The 23,447-nt window shown below is 45.3% G+C and overlaps 1 protein-coding gene across 2 annotated transcripts; it reads right to left on the minus strand.

Moving 5' to 3' along the window:
- Positions 1-8,928: 8,928 nt before the first annotated feature.
- Positions 8,929-21,738, minus strand: HERPUD1 (homocysteine inducible ER protein with ubiquitin like domain 1). 2 transcript variants are annotated; one of them, XM_073307458.2, is made up of 8 exons: positions 21,561-21,738; positions 17,751-17,828; positions 17,566-17,637; positions 15,597-15,730; positions 14,619-14,738; positions 13,725-14,063; positions 12,042-12,147; positions 8,929-10,812 (listed from the first exon to the last, which is right to left on the minus strand). In XM_073307458.2, exons 1-8 carry the CDS (start codon positions 21,705-21,707, stop codon positions 10,645-10,647), a joined length of 1,164 nt encoding a protein of 387 aa, XP_073163559.1. In that variant the 5' UTR covers positions 21,708-21,738; the 3' UTR covers positions 8,929-10,644. The 2 variants fall into 2 exon arrangements, with proteins under 2 accessions (XP_073163559.1, XP_073163558.1); XM_073307457.2 differs by having other exon boundaries at positions 17,566-17,640; positions 21,561-21,737.
- Positions 21,739-23,447: the final 1,709 nt, after the last annotated feature.

The following is a 23,447-nucleotide window of genomic DNA, read 5'->3' on the forward strand; positions in this document are numbered from 1 at the left end:
ATTCAAAAGGCCTCCCCTCCACCGGTGCCCCCTGTCCCTCATCATCAGATGTTGCACTAATTCTGGAAAGCGGTTTGTTTATACTCATCATAGAGACAGCCTTCTCTGGACGATTGAACGAAACCCTTGAATCTGAGCATCATAAGATACTGAATTCGAACTCCAGCTCTGTCGACGACTCGCTGCGTGGTTTGGGCACGTCTCTTTGTGCCTCCGTGTTCCCATCTGTAAAGCGCGGATGATAATCGGTGACCGGTGTTGGGAGGATTCACACAACAGCTCTGATTAACCACAGCAATAACACAGAGGGGTGATCTACAGGTCTGAGCACAGGTCCGGGAGCCAAGCACTCCTGAGCTCTATTCAACTGGCTGGGACAGTGACTCGGGGCAAGTTACAGAGGCCAAAAGTTTTCGGATTTGGGTGCCAAAAGCCAGCGATCTAAGTCCATATGGCATATGTCTAACACACACACACACACACATAGAACTTCACTTGGCATACAACAGTGTAGCACGCAGTGAAGTGAAGGACGCTGTGTCCCAGACACACTGCAGGAGTCAATGTCATTACCCCGGTTAGAATTTAGTATGCCTACTGGTGAGACGAGGGGGTCAGTTTCACGTCTCTTCCCAAAAGGCAGAGCTCTCACGCTTCTGGTGCTAACCTTTTGAATCCTGAGCCGTTTGATCAGTCAGGATTTTCTTGCTGCAGTTCGTAAATAGGACAGAACTTCCTTTGGGGAATTCCTTTGTTCTGATGTCAAAGGTGGTGCAGGGAATCTAGTCTGATTGTTTTTCTGTAAAGATATCCTGAGCTGGAAAAGTGACTAGCCTCTGGTATGGAGGTATTAGCGGTCATTGACCTGCAAAGGGAAACGAAGGTCAGAGAAGACTGCAAACATTCAATGAAAAGGAAAGTCGTGCAGGGTTCCTGGAATGACCGGCTAGCTAGGAGCTCACATTCTTACTAACGATGGGGTTGCATTGTACTTGCTCTCATGACTGGCGTGCTAGTCAGAACTCTCCCTCTGCAGAGCGAAGCGATGGCCGTGGGCGTCGGCTGCAGACCGTTGTGTGAAGCCATCCCACTGGAGCTGTGCGGTGAGACGCTGGAAGGGCAGAGGCACCAGGGTGAGGAGGGGAGCCCATACCCCCCACCCACTCCTCTAGGGGCGTCTGGGACACCTACAGAGGTCGGCAAGCCTTGGAACAGAGCTGGGTCTTTTAGCTCAGGTAGTAGAGGCTCATGCTGCAAGAACCAGAAGTTCCAGGTTTAATCCCTGCTGCCAACAACCCACCCAGGGGCACAGCATTACAAAAGCCTGGTATAAAAAACACAGATCCAGAAAGACAGAGGCTGCATGCCCTCGACACTGGGGGTGGATTTCATCTGCAATGAATACATTGAGCAGCACCAGTTTTTGAGTCTTGTGTCCCAGGGTCATTGACCCTTCCTGAGGGCACAGCGGGCCTGGGCGGGGGAGAGGGGAACTGCAACGTTGTTCTGGACTTGTGCCCAGGTGTGAACTCAGTATGTGCCAAGGGCAGGTCTTCTGCTGGTTTCAGACCTCAGCAATGCCAGGAATAGCAAGACTCTAGTTTTGCTGAAGCAGTTTCTGGAAGACTCAGGGAACTTTCTCAGCTCTTCCACAGAAGGACAAAGGGGTTGAATCTTTAACACTGATCATTCTCCCCAGCGTTCTGGGGGATTTGACTTGACTTTAATAAAAACAAATGTAAACGTCTCATACAACCCCTTTCAATGGCTCAGATTTCAGACTCTTGGTCTTTATGGCGTCCTCGTCTCCAATCCCCCAGCTCAAAGAGCAAGGTCAGGAGCCATTGTTCGAGAGGAAGGACCATCCGCTGGTTAAGGCACCAGCCCGAGACTTGAGAGAGTAGTCACCTGCCTATCATAGAATATGGACCAATCCCCAATTTTTGCCCCAGATCCCTAAATGGCCCCCTCAAGGATTGAACTCACAACCCTGGGTTTAGCAGGCCAATGCTCAGTAGTCTGTGCACATCTTGCTGCCTTGGCCTGTTCCTTGCTGACTTTTTAAATCTGCTTTAGTGCATTAGCCCTTGGACGATTTTTCGAACAGCCATCCTGAGCGGACAACGTGAGCGGCCTCAGGAACCACATTGTACAGCTACAGGGTTACTCGCAGGCGTTGACCTCCTGCAGGAACTGGGAGGCCAGAGATTTTCCGAATGCAATAACAAAAGGAGACTGGAACACAGGGCTTCAGCTTGCACAACACGTCTCTCCCCGCCCCCAAGCAATAAGCCCGAGCACACGCTCTATGGCCATTGCCAGATCGCACAATGGGAGCTCCGTATCCAGGCCCTGGGCTGTTCTCAGCTACGCCCAACTGCCTTTGCTCCAGTGGGGCCGGACAAGCGAAATGAAAAGCAGCATTTGGCCCCTCCAGCCTTGCTGGCATTTATTCGCTGTGCCACTGGCACGAGAGGGCAAGCGGGCGGTATGGGATCGTGACATAGGCAAGCCTGCAGCTGGCGGGGGTTTATATGACAGTAGAACTTAGAAGTCCTAACCAAGATCGGGGCTCCCTTGTGTTAGGTGCTGTACAAACACATAGTACAAGACATCCTGCTAGGGGGTAGGGACTGTCTTGTAAACTAAACAGACAAGTGGGAGAAGAGAAATATCATCCCCGTTCACAGAAGGGAAACTGAGGCACAGAGAGACTAAGTGACTGCCCAAGGTCACCCAGGGATACTGCCGCAGAGTCAAGAATTGAAGCTAGTTCTCAAGTCCCAGTCCAGGGCTTTAACCACAAGATCATGCTTCCCCTTTTACATGCCGCCTGAGCCAACGAAAGCGTGTTGCTCACCAGTGAGTGTAAGGGCCTAGGAATGGGATGCTGACCCGGACTCTGTCACCCATCTGCATTTTGGCTCTGGGCATGTCAGTGACCCCCTGTGCCAGTTTCCCTGACTGTAAAATAGGGATAATCACACTCCTCCGAGGGGGAAGGGGAGGCTAATGCATTGAGTGTCTCCATAGTGTGTTGAGAGGGACGGCAAAAGGCGCAGGTGAGCATTGGCTTTGTACGGACTCATCTGAAAGACATTCGCATGTGAACGCACACTTCATTGCCTGGGCCTTGGTCACCTGCCAGCCAGCGGTATGGATGGACACATGGACGGTTTGGCTACCATGCTGGCTCCATTGATCTAAATTCTGTACAACACAGCGATCCTCTCATTGCTACCCTGCATCTGTTTCCTGAGATGGTCTTCAGCTCTGGGGGCTGGCAGCACTAGGGACTCCATGATCCACTGCTCTCTCCGACCTCCGGTTTCTCTGACCCTCCATTCCCCACCTCAGTGCTCCTTTCGTCACTGCTGCGGGGCTGGGAAGGTGGAGGATGGCTGAGCCCGCCAGCAAAGCCAGAATAGACAAGTTTTGCTTATGGAAGGCACAAGGGAGCTGGGCGATCAGAATACTCACCCGCGAGCAGCGTCTGAGGCAGCTGGACGCATCCCACCACTGCTGGGTCTGCTCCCTCCTCCGAGGAAAAGCGGATCAGCGAGTGCTGCGGTGTTCAGTGATCGCTCTGAGCCATGGGAGAGGAAAGCGCTCCACTTCGGTCAGGCTCTGCGTCCTAAACAGCCAGCATTGCTTAATGTTCTAGGGAAGCTCACAATATTCACTTCCAACTGACTCTTGCCAGAGCCCCTTAAAGGTACAGTTCCCCACATGTGCCGACCCCATTGGCCGTGGCCCCATTTCCTCCCCTCAAGAGCGAGCTGCAGAGATCTCCCCTGCATCCCGCATGGAATGCGAATGTTTGCAAAGCAGCATCTATGCTGCCCTGCATCCTATGCCTGGCTTTGACCCTTATACTAGTGTGGGTGGGAGTTTGCATAATCCACCCCAGCTATGGGCCAGAAGAACAGGGTTATCAGCGAGGGGGTTTGGAGCTCCAAATACCCCAATGGGCACAAGATATCTGGCTCCTGATTCCGAGGCCCTAGTCGAGCTGTCCTTGCTAGTTAACTCATGAACCCATTTCTTTATGGAGATCACTGAACCTGTCAGAATCCCCCCCGATAGCCAGGCCTTGGAGAGCCATGAAATGGGTCTTTCCACATTTGGGGAGCCGAGCTTGCAGCCGTGGGAGGGAATAGAGCCTGGGCTCTCACACTTCATTGCACCGTGACCCCCTCCAGGACCCCAGGAGGGGGGGACCAAAGCCTGAGCCTGGCCGAGCCCCGCTGCCCTGGGCAGTGGGGGCAAAGCAAACACTCAAGGTCTGCATCCCCAGGCAGGGGGCCTGTAAGCTGAGCCCCGCCACCCAGGGCTGAAGCCCTCAGGCTTCGGTTTCAGCCCCAGGCAGTGGGGCTCGGGCTTCGGACCTCAGCCCTGCCAACCCCAGTAAAACAGAGTCACGACCCACTTTGGGGTCCCCACCCACAGTCTGAGAACCGCTGCTCTGGAGCTACTTCCCCCCCAGCAGATGAGGCTGCTGTTCTGTTAAGTGGCACCGCATGGCTTCCGCTCACAAGTGGGAGGTGGCTCAGTAGCTCAATCACACAAGACTGAGAAGGGACTCCTGAATGCTAATCCCAGCTGAGACACTTCTTCCCTCTGTGGCCTTAGTCAGGTCACTTCCCCTCTCTGCCTTCGCTTCCCCACCTGTAAAATAGGGATAATAATATTTCCCTGCAGCCCAGGGTGCCTGGTGTGAAGGTTAGTGTGTGTAAAGTGCGATACATAAGCATACAAAACTGTCTCGCCTTCCCTCACCTGCTTATATGGACAACAAGGCCTTGAGAAAACCCTGATTATATTAGTGGCTATTAACAGACCTCAGGAGAAGCGGTTGGACACTGCCTCACCTGCAGCAAGAGGCCAGTAATGGCCCAGCGATCACATCCTCCACCCCAGCTGCATGATATTGAAGATTAAAAGTGCCCCAAAGAATCCTCCAGCAAACCCTGGCCCAGATCCCAAGGCCAGCTCTGTAAACAGCGGTGTGATCATGGTGCACAAGAGCCATTGTTTGCAGGGCAAAAACTTCTGAATACTCTCCCCACCCACAATAGCAAGTCTGACCTGGTGAGCGACGACAGGAAAAGCAACTAACAGGAGGCATCCGATAAAGCCCCCCAGGCCCCTGCTTTGTCAAACCCCAGCCTTTTGGTTACTTTTCCTGCTAGCACATTGCCCTTCAGCCCACAAAGGAGCAAACCCAACACACAAGATGAGGGGGACCAAGGAATGAGAGGGCCTGAGCTGGAGCCACTTGGAGAGGACAGCAACAGGACATTGCAAAGAGGGGAAGAACAGCTTTCTTTCATCCTCCTCTAGTTTTGTCCGTGCTGAGCAGGGTGGAAGCCCACGTATCAAACTGACATATAACCACTTACCCCAGGCTATGCTCCCATTCAGGTTTTCACCCCCATTCCACTCTTGGAAGTCATAGATGGGAGCTGGGCTCATAACTTCAGGGAAAATCCTGGCCATTTTGGCTTCTGTCAAATATTCAGCACTTGAACAGGGCATGGCCTTGGGAAACTCAAAGGGGACTCCAGCTAGGCCGAGGAATTTACTGGCCAAATATCCAGTGCAGCCAATTTATGATTTGATCCCAAGTCTCATTGCTTTGGAGCTTTCCTTAAAGCCCTAGCTCTGGGAGGCCTGGTATTATGTTAGACTCTCCCATGAAAAGAGCTCAACGTTTATTAACTCTCATGATTCTCAAGCAAGTCTTGTGATTTTGGGAGGTCTGACCCAGTATTTATGAATCCTTGGAGCTAACACTGCTCAATATCTTAAATCCATGCTTGAATTCTTCAACAGAGGCAGGAGCATTCAAGCATCCAACTCTCTTCAGGTTTAACCAAAGGTAAATGACTTAGAGAATCATCAAATTTTAGTAACACCCCCCTGGCCAAATTAACACATTCTCTGTCTTGAGCTCCTCAGGGACAGCCTGCTTAAGGTGTTCATAAAGGGGGCAAAACACAGCAGGAAGAAGTGGTCAGTCAACTAAACATCAGATTTAAAAAATCCCAGATTCCTTACACATACAGGTTCAGACCACCTGGTTTTTCACCCTGCTGAGTGAGACACCCAGAGAATGAAGTAGTTCACTATAAAAGAGTTTTTCAGATTCGACTTTAGAGGGCAGCTCTGTTTGACCACATGCCTCTACAAACAGCACCATAAAATCCCATGGTTATCATCTCCCAGATCATGTCCCATGTTCTCACTACCAGGGAAAAATCCATTGCTGACTAGTACTCCTGCAAACCTCACCTGAGAGCCAGCCTGGGCTTTGTTCTTTTAAACACCGGTAAGAAAGGCCAAATTATGCTCAGTGACACCTTTGCAATCCTAGTGCCATCAATAGGTTTGTACAGGTGAAATGGTTTACTCAGTTCCAACCAATCATGTTGATGAGGCACAGTAAGGAATAGAATCCACCTGCCTCTCTTTGAGCAGTTGTTTCTTCTGGGCTAAAGAGATTAAAAAGCAATAGAAACGTATTTTTGCCTCTGATACATGCACTCGGTGGATCGGATTATGTCATTTTATGCAATTGCGTTTCAGGGTTTCAGGGTAGAGCTGTTCTCTGCTACTTATAGGTATAAAATCCCAGTAGGCGACTCTAGATATTCCAGGGATGAGCACATTAGCAATGTCTTAATAAGTTCAAGGGGAAGAGGAGCTCACTGTTTTGTCCCTAACTGAAAATTCTAGTACCTGTTCATAAACTGAGCATGGCTTTTCCCTAAAAGGGATTGGCATCTGGTAAAAATTAAACCACACTGGGCCTAGATCATCCGCAATCATTTATACCTGAAGGAAGCAGGACAGATCCTCAGCTGGAGAAAAGTGTCTGAGCTCCCATAAGATGACAATTCCCACCAGCTGAGGCTCTTCCCCCACAACCCCAGGGTAAGGACAAAACGTTACCAGTAGTGGGAGTGGAGAGGAAATGATTCCATGATGACCCGCAGCAGTTAGCTATTTGCAGTTACTGGGCTTGAGCAGCAGTCAGTCTGGTTTTAAATTCCTCTTTCCTGTGCCCTGGGGAGCATCCCAGGCTAGCACCAGTATTTTGATTGCAGTTTTACACACTCGCTAAATTAATGAACTGTCACTTTAAAATAGCTGGAAAGACAAAAGCTTGAAATAATTTTAGAACCCAGAACTTAGGATCTCCCTGCCCTGGTTTCCCAACAGGGACAAAGATCTGTTCACTGTGCAGGCAAAGTAGCCAGAAGCTAGGAAGGGACAGAGCACCATGGAAAGCAGTTGTCATTTCTTCACTCACTCTGCCACCTTGTGACCAATCCCCTTATTTACAACTTTTGTTCTTTCAGAGATCTATTGTTTTCTATGACCTTAGCCTGGACACAGGCTACAGCCCCGAGCCGCTGTTTGTTTCAGTTGTTGAAATAGGGTTGGTGATGCAAATTGTGGATAAAGCGAGAAGTTATAATTGAACAGCTTGTTGTTGGACCAACCAGTAAAGCCTAAATTATGTATAAAAGTTCTTTGCCCATAAACCTAGGGCTCATCTTCAACTTCTCCTCCCTCAGCCAGGCAGTTTCCACATCCTTCTGCGTCTTCCTCCAGAACGTTATGAGAAATCAATCCATTTTTCTGCTGCCAAAGCTCCCTTCAGACCCTCATCTCCTGTCTGCTCAGTAACCTCTGGACTATCCTTCCCCCCACCCCACAGTTCTAATCATATAAGCCTCCCCCACAACCTTATCCCTCTGTTCTAACCCACCCCAGCTTCCCCCCCCATCAAGCTTCTAGGACCTTCACAACTCAGCCCCTCCAGACCTGTCTTGCATCCTTACCTTGCTCCTCCACCCCACCCATTTATCAGACTCTCTCAACATCTTTAACAAGGCTCCTGGCACACTACCCTACATATGGGCAGTCTTCCCAGACCTCATCGTCCTGGCCCACACCCTCTTTTTCCTTCAAAACCACCCGTGATAATCCTAATAGGAAAATCAATCCACAAGTGTCTGATGGATGGGAAAAATCGACACGAATACAGCAGGTTAATCAACTTATACATTTAACTACATCCTCTTCCCCCCCTTTATCAAGGAGTTGGCTCCTTAGATGTACTCTTCAGGACAGGGGCTGTCATCTGATACACTTCAGTTCAATTTTGCATAGGCTTGGCAAATTTTGATTTTCTTATAATTCCATTAGATAGTTTTTATCACTTTAAATGGTTGCAGTTGCAGGAAATTATGAGGTGGATGAGGCTGACAATTTGATCAAATCAATTTGGGATGCCTAAGGCTGATTATTCCTCAACTTCCAGAGTAATGAATACGGTGCAATTAGTCGAGCACCCACTCTAGTAACAGCAGAGGCAGCTGTTTTAAGAGAAATGTAACCATGTTTTATGCACATAAAGGTGAAGCTAAGAAAAACAACATGGCTTTAACTTACGGTGCCCATCCGAAAGGTTCAGTTATCAATGGAAAGATTCTTTCAGCAATTTGTGTGTTTGGCGAAATCAACATTTGCCAACAAGAGTAGCCTTTCCAAGCATAATCATGTCTACTAATGGGGCCTCTGCCCTACTGTAATATTATATACATATGATAAACAAGGCTGGTGGAGGCTTTTTCAGGCACATTACATTGGAACAATAAACATGAAGATTTCTCACTGCTCTCAGGGAATACAGATGATCATGCTTTATAAAGATTTGTTAAAGGCTGTATTACTTTATTTAACCTTCCTCTTCACTGCCACCTCAGCAGATTTATAGGAGTGACAGCTTCCCACTGAGGTTGCAAGCTTTTGAAACAGGAACTCTATTATGCAGTGGTGACGGATTTATCTAAAGCTAATTTGTTATGATAAGGAATGAAAAAAAAAAGCTTAACTGCAATAGATAAAACACTGACAAACATTAAACCCTGTTTAATGAGTAGGTGTAATATGTGCAAAGAACAGGATTAAGAATTTCAGATTAAGGAATTACATGGTCAGCTGTACAGAACAAATTCATGCACATTAGCATGACAAGATATTTACTTTAAAGCTTTATCATGCAGTTTTGCCATTTACAAATAGCATTATTGACAAGAGATGTTAATCCCACATCCCAGGAAAAAAAAAAAAAAAAAAAAAAAACACAAAACCCCCCCAGATGTTTACTTCACAATAAAACATTATCCTTGAGCTAAAACAATGCATTGCAAACCCATGCATATGTCAAAGGAGCCTCGTACATCAGGCCAACTTCCTGAAAGCCTCTAGAACTACTAGGAGCAGCTACAAGTTGTTTATGACCATTGTAACTTCAACTTCTTTTGTTTGTTCAAAGAAAAGCTATCCAAGGCACATTGGGAAACAGAGTTATAGGCTGCAGAGGAGTAAATCTAGTTTTAAAATGTGCAAAGGCTCTTTTCATCTATACATGCAATTAGTGACTGGGTGTGCAGAGTGCAAGTTAGGTGCACAGCCATCCATTTGCAGAGGGCAATTGGATAATTGTGGTCAAGTCTGCACCCAACTGATTGTTTTCGAAAACAAAGCCCTTGAAAATATTAGAAGTTAAAGGGAACACCATGAAGGAAGAAATTAGTACAGTGACAGTTGTTCTGGAGCAGTCTTGTGCTTGCTGGGATGCAAAAGCCTAGTCACTTTTCTGTACATCTCAAAAGGAATATAGCCATTTGTCATGAACTTCTGGGATTCGGGAAGTTCTAACTGACAAAGGTAACAGGCCCTTCTGAATTTAAGTTGACAGCAAAAAAGTGATTTTGGCATTGGTCTTTCTAACAGTACAGAAACTTACATGGATTGATTACAGAACCGCTAGGCTACTTAATCTGAGCATCCTGGAAGTGATTACAAGATGCACAGCGCAACTAAATTCTACATGAATGAAGCTTTGGGATTTACAAGCAAGAAAAGGAACCTTTAAATGGTTTTTAAAAATACCTGAATTTGACAACTTGAAATTCACCCTCTAACTCAGCTGATCCATTTGGTGTACTTGTTTATCAAAGGCTCTGGTTATCTTTCATTTTCTGACAAAGTAGGTACTTACTGTATTACACAGTATGTCCTCCATAGGAAATTTACAGAGAAAACATGATTTGTCTTCATTTTCGTTTAAGATTAATCACTACATTCCTTTAAGCAATTTAGGGGTAAATCCTCCCTAGAAAAGTCTGCCAATACTTAACAGCAGTTCCTTGTTTTAGATGAGATACTACACTCAGTGTAATTTAAATAGCATTTGAAACATTCCAACAGGAATCAAATAGCATTGGTAGAAGCAATCTGCTTCTCTTACATCTCCGACACACTTGTTTAACGTCTGTGCATTTAGGGCACTGCTGTACAATGCTAGGCCCTCTAGTTTAATGCCTGTTATACAGCACATTGAAGTTCTTTGGAACAAAGACATGGAAAGCACAGTACATTTTAGTCTATATGCTGTAAAGGTTTAAGGCTTCTTGCAGCTTTCAGGTTGCTTAGCTGCTATAAGATAGGGAAATCCCACTGATACTTGTCATTTTAACTTTGGAGTTGGTGTCCAGACTAGTCAGGTATACATAAGAGTAATCTGCTGGAGTTACAGATAGGCTAGTACATAGATAGCAAAATCGGTTAGTTGGCCACAGCTGGAGGCCCTTCTGGCAGGAGTGATGCGAAGAAAGTCTTGAAGAAAAGCCAGGCTGTGTTCATAAATGAAGGACTGTCCTGCTGATTTTCTGGTAAAGCTCCTCCTTCATCAGGAACAGCCTCGGGTTCAGCTTCGCCACCTACATTTTCCTCCTGCCAATATAAAGTATCTCTTATAAGTGGGGATAGTTGTTTTAACAATTCTAAAGTCTAAAAACCAGATTCCTTTCTAAAACAAGCTATTTTAATTCCTTTCAACTGAAGAGCGTAAAGAACTCATTAATAGCCCTGATTATACTGCAGTATTTCATTCCTTTATTACCCATTGTCCCAGAATTGCAGCTCAAGAGACCACACAGCTAAAACACAGTAAAGCCACCCACCACTGTCACCAGGGCCAATACTGTCCTGTGCTAAATAAAACTATTTTATGACATATTTACAAGTGGGAATGATGCATCTGATACGCCAAAACAAGCTGCTGAGTCTGAACAATATTTTGATGTTCTAGTTGTAAATCGGTCAACACCAGGAGCACAATTCCACACCGAGTACTAAGACCAAATGAAAATGCCAACTTGAAAATGTCCCATTAACAGCATATACAGAGAGAAACATTGTGTATAACCCCCCCATACCAGATTAAGATTTATACACATTCAAGTTTTATCTGCAATTATGAGAGCTGTTCACTTGTAGCAGAGACAGATTACGGTGGGACTGTTAACACCTGCTGCAGTAGTGTTGTGTAAATAAGCACTGCAAATATTTGCCTCTTCCCAAAATATGAAAATTGTTGAGCCTGTTACACTGCTAACAGCCACAGTAGCCCTTGGCCAAGCAGGGATTTTCTGGAACAAAATGCATCAACTACAAATACCAGTGATTGCCAGGGTTAAGTTTTAAAACCAAATACATTTCTAACGTACAGCAGGAAAGATACTTTGATTTCTATGAAAGCAAAAGTATCAGAGTACCTATTACAGTGGTAACAACTAGAAACAGCAACCAGACAGAGCAGGAATTAACCAGATCCCTCCTGTTCTTTGCCTATGGCACATAATGAATTTAGTCTCCTGAAGGCTGTTAATATTTTAGTCTAATTTCAGTTGGGTTTAGCATGCGAGTGGCTGGGCGGTGTTGGTGGCCTCTAAAATACAGGCGGTCAGACTAGAGGATCTGTGGTCCTTTTGGCCTTGAACTCTATGACTTAGTGAGAAAAGTAGGCTAGTTTAGATATTATTTTACCAGGAAAAGAAGTTTCCAGCTGAAGATTTTGTAGAGAACACTATTCATCTTTACTAATACAAATGTTTGGAAAATGGAAACTAAACCCTTTCCCAGGATTTCCTGCTGTTGTATGTCAAATATTGAGCCAATACCTGTAAGTTATTGTTTTGGTCCTGGTTTATCACAGCTTGGGGAACAACATTGTTTGGAAGAGGGTGAACTGGCCGTCGTCTAAATGGAAACCATCCAGCATGGTGCCTGGAAGACAAGAACTCATTGTTAAGACCAGTTAGCTAAATGTTACTCCTGCCTTGCTACACTTCAGGCCGAGCAAACACTTGAATACGCACACAAGAGTAGACAGTTTGTTCAACACCCTGGGATAAATTCTGATTTGTTGAGGTGCTGGAGGAAGGCTCCCAAAACCTTCTCCGCCATAATCCCTACCACCCAGCATTATGGCAGCAAGGCACAGCATAGCATTCAAGAGGTAGCAGTGGATCCAGCTCTAAACAGGCTGGTGCATCACAGCCTAAGGGGTCTTGATCAGGCCCCCAGCAGGCTAGAGCATATGCTGCAGCATGTACCATGAGAACTAGGGCAGAGTGCTGTTTTTTAAAGCAGCCGCATGTACCACCATACCTTGGATTTCCCTACACCTGCCCTGTGCTAACAGGATAACTAAAACTGTGATACTGGCATTGCTCCCTCATCCTGTGCGGTTTACAAACAGGAGTCATAACAGGCCACTAGGAAAACTAATCTCTTCCCCGCCCTAGTGGCTGTATCTTGTGCTCCAAAAATATAAACTTTTAAAATGCTGTACCCTAATTGCTGTAAAGATAAACTTCAAAATACTAACCAGATGTAATCCAATGCTGACTTCCTGAGTCTGCAGACAACCTAAAATAGCTCTGAGAAGTGTGGACTGCTTCTGTTTGAATGTGTTAACTCTTAAGCCTACTTGTGGCAATTTAAAGGTCTACACTAATGTCACAACTGATTCAAGCATGTAAAGGAGGACGACAATTATCTGAAGATCAGTGCAACAAATTATGAGCAGCTTCACAAGTGGGCAGAGATTGGGAAGTACTACAAACTACCACCCCATTCAGAGCAAAAGTGGTCTGTTTGACTGGTAACATTTTTTCTAGTCAAGAAAGTGGCTACGGATTACACTGCACTGAATTAGTTTTGCATGTTTAGAAGCAGTCAACCATGGTAAAAAAATGCTTTGCCACATCGTATATAAAGGGATCAATTTCCCTACCAAAGACATGGTTGCACACGACTACACGATCTTTAGCCACATTCTTTGACTATTAACCTGAACCGGTAACGTATGATGTAGTATGTTAATGTTTTATTGTAACTTTGACTTAAAACAATTCCCCCCAAAAATGTTGAGCTAAGAGTTACAGTAAGAGATTTGCTGATCCTGGGATACATTTTGACATGCCAATCTAAGACCCGGTCTTATCAATTATTTTGGCTAGGAATGCGATTTCTTACAGTGATACTGATAAGCCCTCGTGTGGCTACAGTTATACCAGTATAAAGGTGTCCTATCTTAGTATAGCACCTTCCTATCCCATATGGGATAAGTTACACAAGTAAAAGCACTTTTATACTACTATGAATGCATCCACACTAGGGGGCTGTATTGCTTTAACTATACGACTATAGTTAAACTGGTACAACTGATGCATAAATGAGCTGTAAAAGAGACTTGATTACAACAAAAGACTATCACAGTGCAGACAAACTGCTCCAAAGAGCAGTCACCTGAATGACAAGTCACTGAAATGTTTACTTCATGAGACATGCATGCTTACAGGTACATCAGAACTGTGCCGCCCATAACCATGAGGAACCTGCTCAGGCTGGAGTAGAAGTAGATAATGTTGACAAAAACGAAGAACAGGGTTGCCGAATAAAGCCAGTCCAACCAATCTCGATTCATCTCCTCCTCCTCTTCCATGAGAGGACCCCCCTGGGCATTCATTTGCAAATTCTGATTGGCTCCTGCATTAAGCTGAGGAGGGGGGTTATGGTTTCCAGGCAGGTTTTGTGCAGGAAATGCATCTGGAAGAGGGGCTGGAGCTGCAACTGGTGCCACTGGTATCTCTTGTGACCTTTGGGTAGGTGATCTATCAGCAGAAACGGCAGCCAAGCTGAAAAGATAAAAGTAGTAAGACTTTGCCAAGCTCTGCAAAGGATAATAAAGCAGACATAAAAACTTGTTAATCTTAGATTCATGTGCAACTAGGAAGCAGCACGTGGTTAGAACAGTGACAGAAATCGGCCCTGTTTATGCCAATGACATGCCACATGATGGGACAAGTTCAACTTTGTGGATCAGTTTCACCTTCTATAAAATGAGGTAACAACCATCTTTGTAAAGTTGGAATACAAAGGGTTTATTTCAGTACTCCACTGTTTCAAAACCTCAATACTTAGAAGACCCGGTAGCAGGCTGGGTAACAGTATCAAGTTTTGCAGCACTTAGCTTTATCTAGGGAAAAAGTTGCAAGTAAAACTAAACCTAATTACATTTTAGGAGCCACATACAGCATTTATATTTACATCAGACATTTGAATCATAAAGGCTAAGTAACTTGCCTTTCAACTACATTACACCTGAGGGAAAGAAAAAATTCCCTCATTAAGAAATAGTTCGAACATTTCAAGGCTCTCAGGGAGAATAGGAAACAAAAATGAAAACTTACTATTGCATGTAGTACTGTCTTGCATAAATCTGCTGAAACCAGGACATCTGTAGTATGTTGTAAGTGGTATATGGAGAATACCCAGGAGCCACACCATGGGGAGGCTGAGCAGCTTCAACCCTTATTCAAAGGGTAAAACACAGGATGTTTGTTTACAAAAGAACAGGTATGCCCACTTCCCCAGGTCTTTCCCTACTTGTACTATGAAAGAGACAAGCAAACAGCTTTTGTGATGCTGTGCATCTTATTGTGGGTAAAGCATCATATACCATACACTTTCAGTATATCCTGCCTTAAATCTGGGCTTGAAATACTGCAATCATTTTTATTAGAACATGATTGCAGAAATCTACATTTCATCCTGAAAATATGCTGTTGTGAAATCAGAGGGGGACTCGAAGACCGTCTTACTACCACTGGATCACATGTACCATATTTCTGATTAAATGATCTAATATTCAGCTTTTAAGTTCAGTTCAGGTCCATTCAAACAGAATGGCAATGCTTAAGGAGTGTTCCAGAAAGTAGTACTATGATCTCAGAGGAAAGCAAGCCCCCTCAAACTAACCTTCTTCAAAGTTCAATAGAATAGTGGAGACAGCAATTCCTGGGAGAAAAATATTGATCTCCTAACAAAGGAGAATTAATTGTAGGGGCTACCTGCATCAGAATTTAGGGATCAACATAGAAGCTTCTGGATTCATAGTTCCATGAAAATGTAACAATTCTACTTTCCCACATATAACAGTAAAGATAACGCTTCCCCACTGGTTGGAGAGGCATACATCCCTTTCACCCCTTCAGTGTCCACTTAACTATCCAGAAGAGTAATATACATGGCTTATATTCCACTGACATTTACAACACTAAGTATGGCATGAGGTGCTGGTATTCAAAGCTTAGATTGTCCAAAAACAGATAGCTGAACATGAACGGTCAACATTTTCAGAAAGCTATTGGCATGTGTGGCATATTTACCTAGTATTGGCTTCCCCTGTAGAAAGCTGGTTGCCGGAAGTCTCCCTTTGTCTCAAGCCATCATTTGAAGAAACTACAGAAGGATCTTGACCAGGTCCTGAAACAGTCTTTGGCTCTTGATTGGTTTTGTCAATCTAAATAATAATACAGTTAATATTGGAGCTGACTCATAACAGTATTGGAGAAAAAAGTCTTCTATTCCAAAGCTAAGAGGACGGTCTTGAAGTTTTACCAAATTGCTGTGCATTTATACAGATCTTTGACAATGGCTAGGACTATTAATTTGTACTGCTGTAATGCCCATTGTTATAACCAGTCTGTCCATACATATTCAGTTTCTAACACTCCTTTAAAGGTAACCTGGAAAGGAAAAATTAGTTTTGTGATTTTTTCCCCTGCCATCTCATGATATGTAAAGGTCTGAGTAGGTTTTTTAAAATTTTGGTTTGCTTATGGGTTTTTTGGATTAGAAATTCAGATCCTGTGCTGGATAAAAACAATAACCGGAAAACTCAGACTTGTCTACACAAAGAAGTTGCACCAACTTAAACTGGGATAACTTTGTGCTTGTCTAAACACAAGCTGTACTTCTTTAACGATTCCATTCCCATACAGGAATAAGTTATACCAGTACAAGCATTTTTATGCTAGTATAAATGCATCCATCCATATTAGATCATTGGACCACTAACTATACTGGTATGGTTAAAATGGTATAACTGGTGTATTTAGACAAGCTCTAAGCATAAAAAAAAAAGTAAAGCTTCCTTGGGCCTTTTTCTACACCATAAAGCAAAAAATGTTCGCTCTCTTTTTTTTCTTAATTCTTTTGCAGGTCCCCTTTAAGAGCAAAGATCATCTGTCCTTCTCATACGTGTACTAGTATGAGAATTTATTTTTAAATGTGTATCTAATTTTGGAGTTTATGAAATGAGGTCTTAAGTCCTAGCAGCATGTGGGTGGCTGCCCTGCAAGCTGCTCTACAGAACTAGGACAATGCTCCTTAATCAAAATGTAATACCTGAACATTTCTAGTCCCAAGGATCTCTGCCTCTTGTGTTGTGACAAATATCCAACTGGAGTTAGGACCTACTGTATGCAGTTCACTTTTGATTTAAAGAAGGGTGGAAATTTATGCCTTCAGATATGAAGCTTGTGCATTAGTTAATCACCTAACTTCCATTCAAGAAAAAAAAAATTGAGAGATCATATGGTATTGTGTACTGAACTAACACACACAAAACTGAAATTCTAATGCTCATTTTTAGTTTCAATTTCCTCTTCCATATGCTTTTGAAGTTCTGTTGCCAAAGTAAGTCCCAGCAAAATTCCTATGATGGACACTCCCTATTCAAATGGTAATCACTTCCCTCTCCCTCCGCATAACCATTAGTGTGATTGAAGTCAGTAATCATGGGGGAACAGGCACCACAATTTCATTCTTTGCATACAGCCCAGCCACCGTGTCCATCATTGGCTGAAGAGTCTACAATATGAGGTGTCACTAGCTATTTAATGGGACTAAATTACATGTTATTAAACATCCCCCCCGCCCCCCGGCAGTAATGTCAACTCAAGTTTATGCAAACAATTAGAAACTGAGGTTTGACAAGTTAGACACAAAGTGGGTGAAGTAATATCTTTTATTGAACCAACTTCTGTTGGTGAAAGATAAGCTTCCGAGCTCCACAGAGCTCTTCAGGTGCCATCAGCTCAAACTTAAACAATCCTTGCTCTGCGATTACCGTACTTATTCCAAATGTGTAAGCGTTCCTTCCCCCAGCCCTGTTACAACTCTGAAGCAATGCTGCCACAACACTTAAAATGACAGAACTTTTGACACATGAGGTTTGCCACCCTGCTTTGATATTATCAACCTTTACAAACATACAGTCATTAAAAAACTAGGTCACATTCCACAGATTTTTGCTGATTCTTTCAATACCTAATGTAGGAAAAAACTACATACCTTTGCATTGGTTTCTTTCATTTTTGACAGATTCTTTGAATGGTATACCAGATGAAGAGCATGAAACGTCTCCTGCTAAAATAAAAGTCAAGACCTCTTATAATCATTTTGTTTCATCTATTAAAACTTTATTTGACCTCACTCGATACTGCAGTGCAGTTACCACAAACATGTAAATACCATACCTTGGGCAGCACATCTCTCAAATAAAGATGGTCAAGCAGCAACTTCCCAGAATAAATCAGCTTCTGGTCCTCTTCAGGCTTTGAGAGGAGACAAAAATATACTGGTTATCAATCCGTCAAATATCAAAAAGAGCTGTGTAAGTAAAAGCTGACTGACAAACACCAGAGGCCAAACACTGCTGTCAAATACACAAATGCTACTCCCCCCCCCCATCCCCTCCCCCACTGAACAGAAGTTGTGTGCATCTCTATTAAAGATTAATTCAGTCAATTACCTGTATGCAAAATTTGTAATATCCTAGAGATTTAGACAAATGTACACAGAACGAGGATAAAACAGCTGCTCCGGTATATGAAGTGACTAATTTGTAGTGTAGGCCAGAACCCCAATATTTGCTGTCCCCACCACAATCCTGGCAAAAAGGAACCTCTCTACACTCCTTAAAGCAGAGCTTTGGGATATTGACCAACTTGAGCAGCAGGGCAGGCACTTTGTAATCTTGTGACAATTTGCATTCTCCCCCACCCAGTAAGACTGGGCAGCTCTTTACACAGAAATCCACCTGCAGGTGGAGCACAGTCACTGGGAGTTGCCCCAGAGCAGGAGAGCCCATGTTCCCCGCCCTACAGGAAAAGGTCAGCTCTGCCAGCCTACAAAGCAAGAGTGCTACTGCCGCTTCCAAATTTAAGTCTTCAAAGCTACTAAAAACCAGTCGTACGTGATTGCTACATAAATAATGCCTCTGACCAATGCTACTGGATACCATTTTAACACCCCAAAGCAGCATATGAAGACCTCTAGGCTTCCACTGACACTGGACATTAAGCAGAAAGATGCATTTCCCACAGCAGCACATCGTCACAACATGCATGGAATTTGCTCAGATTGTCCATCATCTAGCACTCGAAAGCAGGGTGGATAAAAATGGATTTAAATAAATCAGATTTTTTCATTCAAATTAAATAAGCAGCTTTAGTTCTAAAGAATAAACCTATTTAAAATGTAATTTTAAATTTAAAACCTAAGTTAAGGCCTAAATTTATAATCTATTGAAATCATTTAAATAAAATACAAAAAATTGTCTTAAGCAGTACATGTTTGAATTTCTTTAACACTTGGCAGCAAAGTACTGAAAGATGGAAGTCACTAGCTAAATGCCTGGAACTAGAGTCCACTGAAGTGCTAAAATAGTTTTTGACAGCAAAAAGAAAAGGAATACTAGTGGCACCTTAGAGACTAACCAATTTATTTGAGCATTAGTCAGTCTCTAAGGTGCTACTAGTCCTCCTTTTCTGTTTGCGAATACAGACTAACACGGCTGCTACTCTGAAACCTTTTTGACAGCAGTAGCCTCTTCCACAGATGCAGAGAGAATATATTCTTCATTTCCAGTCTATTCACCTAGTTCATTCAAAGTTAGCAATTGCGAGTTGAAAAAGCAGGAAAACTTGTTTTCCTCTTCAAATCTATGAATAAAAACTAGTTGAGAGAAGATGAGATCCAAGTTATAAAATCCTGAAGGACACAGTCAACAGAATTAATCAGGTTAAATTCACTAACTAGAGAGAGCACTTTCTTTGTTTAATAAAAATCAGTTTTAAAAGCAAAACTATTTGAATTTTTGTATGTTTCCGCACAATTAAAATTTAGTCATTTTAAATACTGTTTGTGTATTTTAATTTAATTTGATTCAGCATCCAAGTAGCGCTTGACACAAATCACAAGATAAAAAAAGGAAAGCGTCATTCAACCTTTCCTACCAAATATATATACATATATAATTGCTTAAATACAGATGTAGTAAATCCTCAGCAAAAGAACAATAGACTTAGTGCAAAGGCTATATTTAGTTACAAACCAACAGGTTGGTTTCTAAAAAGGTTGATTCTCTTTGGTAGAGTAACTAGAGTGCAAAACCACAATTAAAATCTATTACTTAAAATCAAGGTTTCCTACTTGCTGATTGACAGCACATTAAAACTGATTATTTAAATCAAGCCACCCTGCTTGAAACCCCACTGTGAGCTTACTGCCTCCCTGCATCATGTCAATTCACATTTGTACAAATTGTTATGTCGACTTATTTGATTAGTCTTAAGAAGCACATAGAACAGAGTTATTTTGGGGTTTCCTATAGTACCCATAACCAGAATATCTGATATACTAAAAACAACATCTAAATACTATTTCACACTGACACAAGCAGCTGTTTGGGACTTGGCCTTAAAAAAAAAAAAAAAAAAAAAGCTCTCTCTCAATCAATCTAATGCTTACAGGCAAAACAGTTTCGTAGTTATTTCATGGACAAAGTTTCTTTTGACAAAAATAATGCAGCAATTTAACTCCCTTGTCTTGCCTGGAACACTAAACTTTTTTTTTTGTTTTTTTTTTTTTAAACTTTGTTACCACTGGGGGGAAAATACTAAGACTCCAGTTACATACTACTTCAGCATCCAACAAGCTACTAAGCCACATCAACATTAAATGGCAGCTGAACAGGAAGAAATAAATCAAAAAGCCCCAAACAGGTTCCCAATACTCTGAACAAGTTTCGCTTCTGTATTTACAACTGATTTCCATAACATATTTACAATGTATTTCGAATTGCACTGTAACATTTGCAACTAGCCAACCATGCAGAAGCAGGTGTTCTGGAATCCTGGGGGGGGAGAGGAGAGAGAAGAGGAGGGGAGAGGAGAGGAGAGGAGGGAGGGAACCACACGTTTTTTCGCATCCCATTATCAAACTTTAAAGAGACATCAAACAGTTGCTGAAGTTCCCTGAACCTGTGAACACTTTTACAGACACAAAGTGGGTGATGTAATATCCTTTATTGGACCAGCTTCTGCTGGTGAAGACTAGTTTCAAGCTTACACAGAGCTCGTCTTCAGGTCCTGAGGAAAGTTCTTCAGCTCTGTGTAAGCTGGAGACTTTGTTTTGTCTCCCTCACCAACAGAAGCTGGTCCAATACAGAAAGTTTTACTTCACCCACCTCCTACTGCTAAAACCCTGGTACCAACAAAGCCACGACAGGGCATGAACATTTTTGCCTCTTGTGGACAGCAAGGTAAACAGTGAAATCTTTTAGAGCCAAGGCTGCCATAATTAGCGTGCTTTATGTTATTTAATTTATTTATTTATTAGGGAGGGCAAAGCAGATTGCGCAACGTAAACGACAACAGCTCTGCCGTAACACAGGCACCCACGTCCACTCCTGGAAGCGGCCCACGCATGGGCTCCCATCGTTAGGGCCCCACCAAACTCACAGGCCGCGTGGGTCAAGGTCAGGGGAGTTTAAAAATCGCAAAGGTCAGGACTCCCGCTACTTAAATCGTACATTTCACCGTGTTGTGACTGCAGGGGTCCTGACCCCAAAGGGTGTGGTGTGTGGGGGGGGGCAGTTTTGCCTTCTGTGCGGCTGCGTCCAGAGCCGGGCCCTTGGCTAGCAGGCGGCAGCGCAGAAGTCAGGGTGCCGCCCCCCCCCACAACCCTGCCGCCCCCCAACTAACCCCCTGCCGGGTCAGGATCCCCCCCCCCGCCGCCGCCGGGTGAGGAAACACCCCTCTCCCCAGCACCGAGGGGACCCGGTGTCGCACGGCCCCTCTCACCCTCCCGGCTTGGCGGGCCCCCGGGGGGGTGGGGGGGGGGCGGCCCCGCAGACGAGACGAACCCGGACCCCAGCTACTCCCCCCCGCACCCCCGTGGGCGAGGCAGGCGGGCACGACGCCCCCTCCCCCCGCCGCAGCCCTGCCCGGGGAGGGGGGCCGCCGGAGGGAGGTGCCCGGCGGGGGGGGGGGTCCCCTCCTCACCGGCTCCTCGGGGTGCAGGCGCCGCAGCCGGGCCTTGAGCTGCCGCACGGTCCAGCCGGGCTCGCCGCGGAGGCGCAGGTCCGGGTGCCGCTGCGTGGGGCTCCGCACGAGCAGGTCGAAGGGCTCCGCGTCGCGGCCGGGCTCCATGGCGGGGGGGGGGGGGGGGGGGGGGGCGGGGCTCAGCTCCTGCGGGCGACGGGCTGCGAGGCGACGGCGGGCGCGCCACCGGTGACCGACGGCCGCCGGGCCCCTTTTATACCCTCACCGCCCCTCGCCTCGCCCCGCCCCCTGCTCGCCTGGGCGCTGTGGCTGCTGCGGATTGGCTCCGGGTGGAGAGCGTGCCAAGACGTGGGCCTATCAGAGTGCACATCCGGCAGGAGGGTGACAGAGGGTGGGGCCTAGGGAAGGGGCGGGGCTAGGAGGGAGGCTTGGGCGGGGCTGCCCAGCTGGGCTGGGGTGAAGGAGGCTAAGGGCCACCCCTGCAAGGGCCCGGGGCCAGAGTGGCAGCCGCACCTGCCCTGGTGCGGGCCACGGTGGCTGGGGCTCCTGGAGGGCCACCCCTTCCGGAGCACAGCGCTAAAGCATCCCGGGACCGTCGAATTCTCGCCGGTCTTGCCTCAGCCCAAGCTGCCATGGAAGGGAAGAAAGGAATTCCTGTCTCCCCCCCTTTGTCTGTCTTGTCTATTTAGATTCCAAGTTCTCTAGGGCAGGGACTGGCTCGAGGGTGTTTGTACAATGCTAAAAACAACGGGATCCAGAGCTCAGCCAGACCCTCTAGGCCCGCGGTTCTCAAACTTTAGCAACCTCGGGACCCCCCATTTTGATTTAAACATTTTTTGCAGACCCCCAAGCTGCCCTGCTCCAGCCCAGGTCCTGCCACTTCTCCTGAGCGTGCCCTGTCCCCGCTCCTCCCCCTCCCTCCCAGCACCTCTTGCACACCGCTGAACAGCTGGCATGCAGGAGGCACGGGGAGGGAGGAGGAGGAATTGACCCCCTGGAGTACCCTTGCAGACCCCAGTTTGAGAAATGCTGCTCTAGGCACCATTGCTTCAATACAGAAACAACACCCCTGGGACCCTAAACACCTACTTGTCACCTGCCACCCCACACTGGAACCCATACAGTGCATCATCAAACAACTCCACCCCATATTTGATAGAGTCCCCCTTCTGAAAGAAATAATTTCTGAACTCACTCCCTCCACTTCGGGCCTTCAGACAACCCCCTGACTTCTCCAAGCTTATCATTAGATGCAAGCTCCCCCAGTCAAGGACACACAAACTTAAAGTGCCACCCGACTCTGCCAGAACAACAGAGGCGACGCCTGCAATCATAGCTCCACTGCTACAATGATCAACACCCCCCGCAACAAACCTTTCTCAAGATCCATGGATCCTACACAAGCCCATCACAACATGTGGGGTACCTCATCCAGTGCACTAAATGTCTCAATAACTGTGGGTGAAACTAGTCACTGTGCTCTTGAATGAACTCACACAGAAAAATGATGAAAGACAAAAACAGCCCATCACCTGTGGGTGAACATTTTTCACAAAGCAATCGCTCTATGTCTGACCTATCAGTCTTCATCCTCACAGGAAACCTGCACAAATCTTTCAAAAGATGAGCCTGGGGGCTTAAGTTCATAATGCTGCTTGAGGCTAAAAATCCTGGACTGAACAGAGACAGTGGTTTATGGTTTATTACAACAATCTGTAACCCAGGAACTAACCAGCCTCTTTTTGTCCTGTGACTGCAGAGGTGTTAATGGGCCACTCTACCTTGAATGGCCCCTTCGAGTATGGACTAATTTACTTTTGCTAAACAATCTGTCCACCTTGCATTTGGCTGTGATGCTTGGAGTACCTTTCCCAGTTGTGAAGAAGA

The sequence above is a fragment of the Lepidochelys kempii genome, chromosome 12, assembly GCF_965140285.1.
Source record: "Lepidochelys kempii isolate rLepKem1 chromosome 12, rLepKem1.hap1, whole genome shotgun sequence".
In the NCBI taxonomy this organism is placed as follows: Eukaryota; Metazoa; Chordata; order Testudines; family Cheloniidae; genus Lepidochelys; species Lepidochelys kempii.

Bases quoted from the DNA above. Each gene is read 5' to 3' on its own strand.
- HERPUD1 (XM_073307457.2), bottom strand. From the start codon at position 21,707: ATGGAGCCCGGCCGCGACGCGGAGCCCTTCGACCTGCTCGTGCGGAGC. The intron at 14,739-15,596 runs GTAAATATGCCA...CCTTTGAATAAG, and splicing joins ACAGGGGAAGCCAATACTAG to GGTTGAAGCTGCTCAGCCTC. The intron at 14,064-14,618 runs GTAAGTTTTCAT...TTATCTTTTCAG, and splicing joins AGACAGTACTACATGCAATA to CTTGGCTGCCGTTTCTGCTG.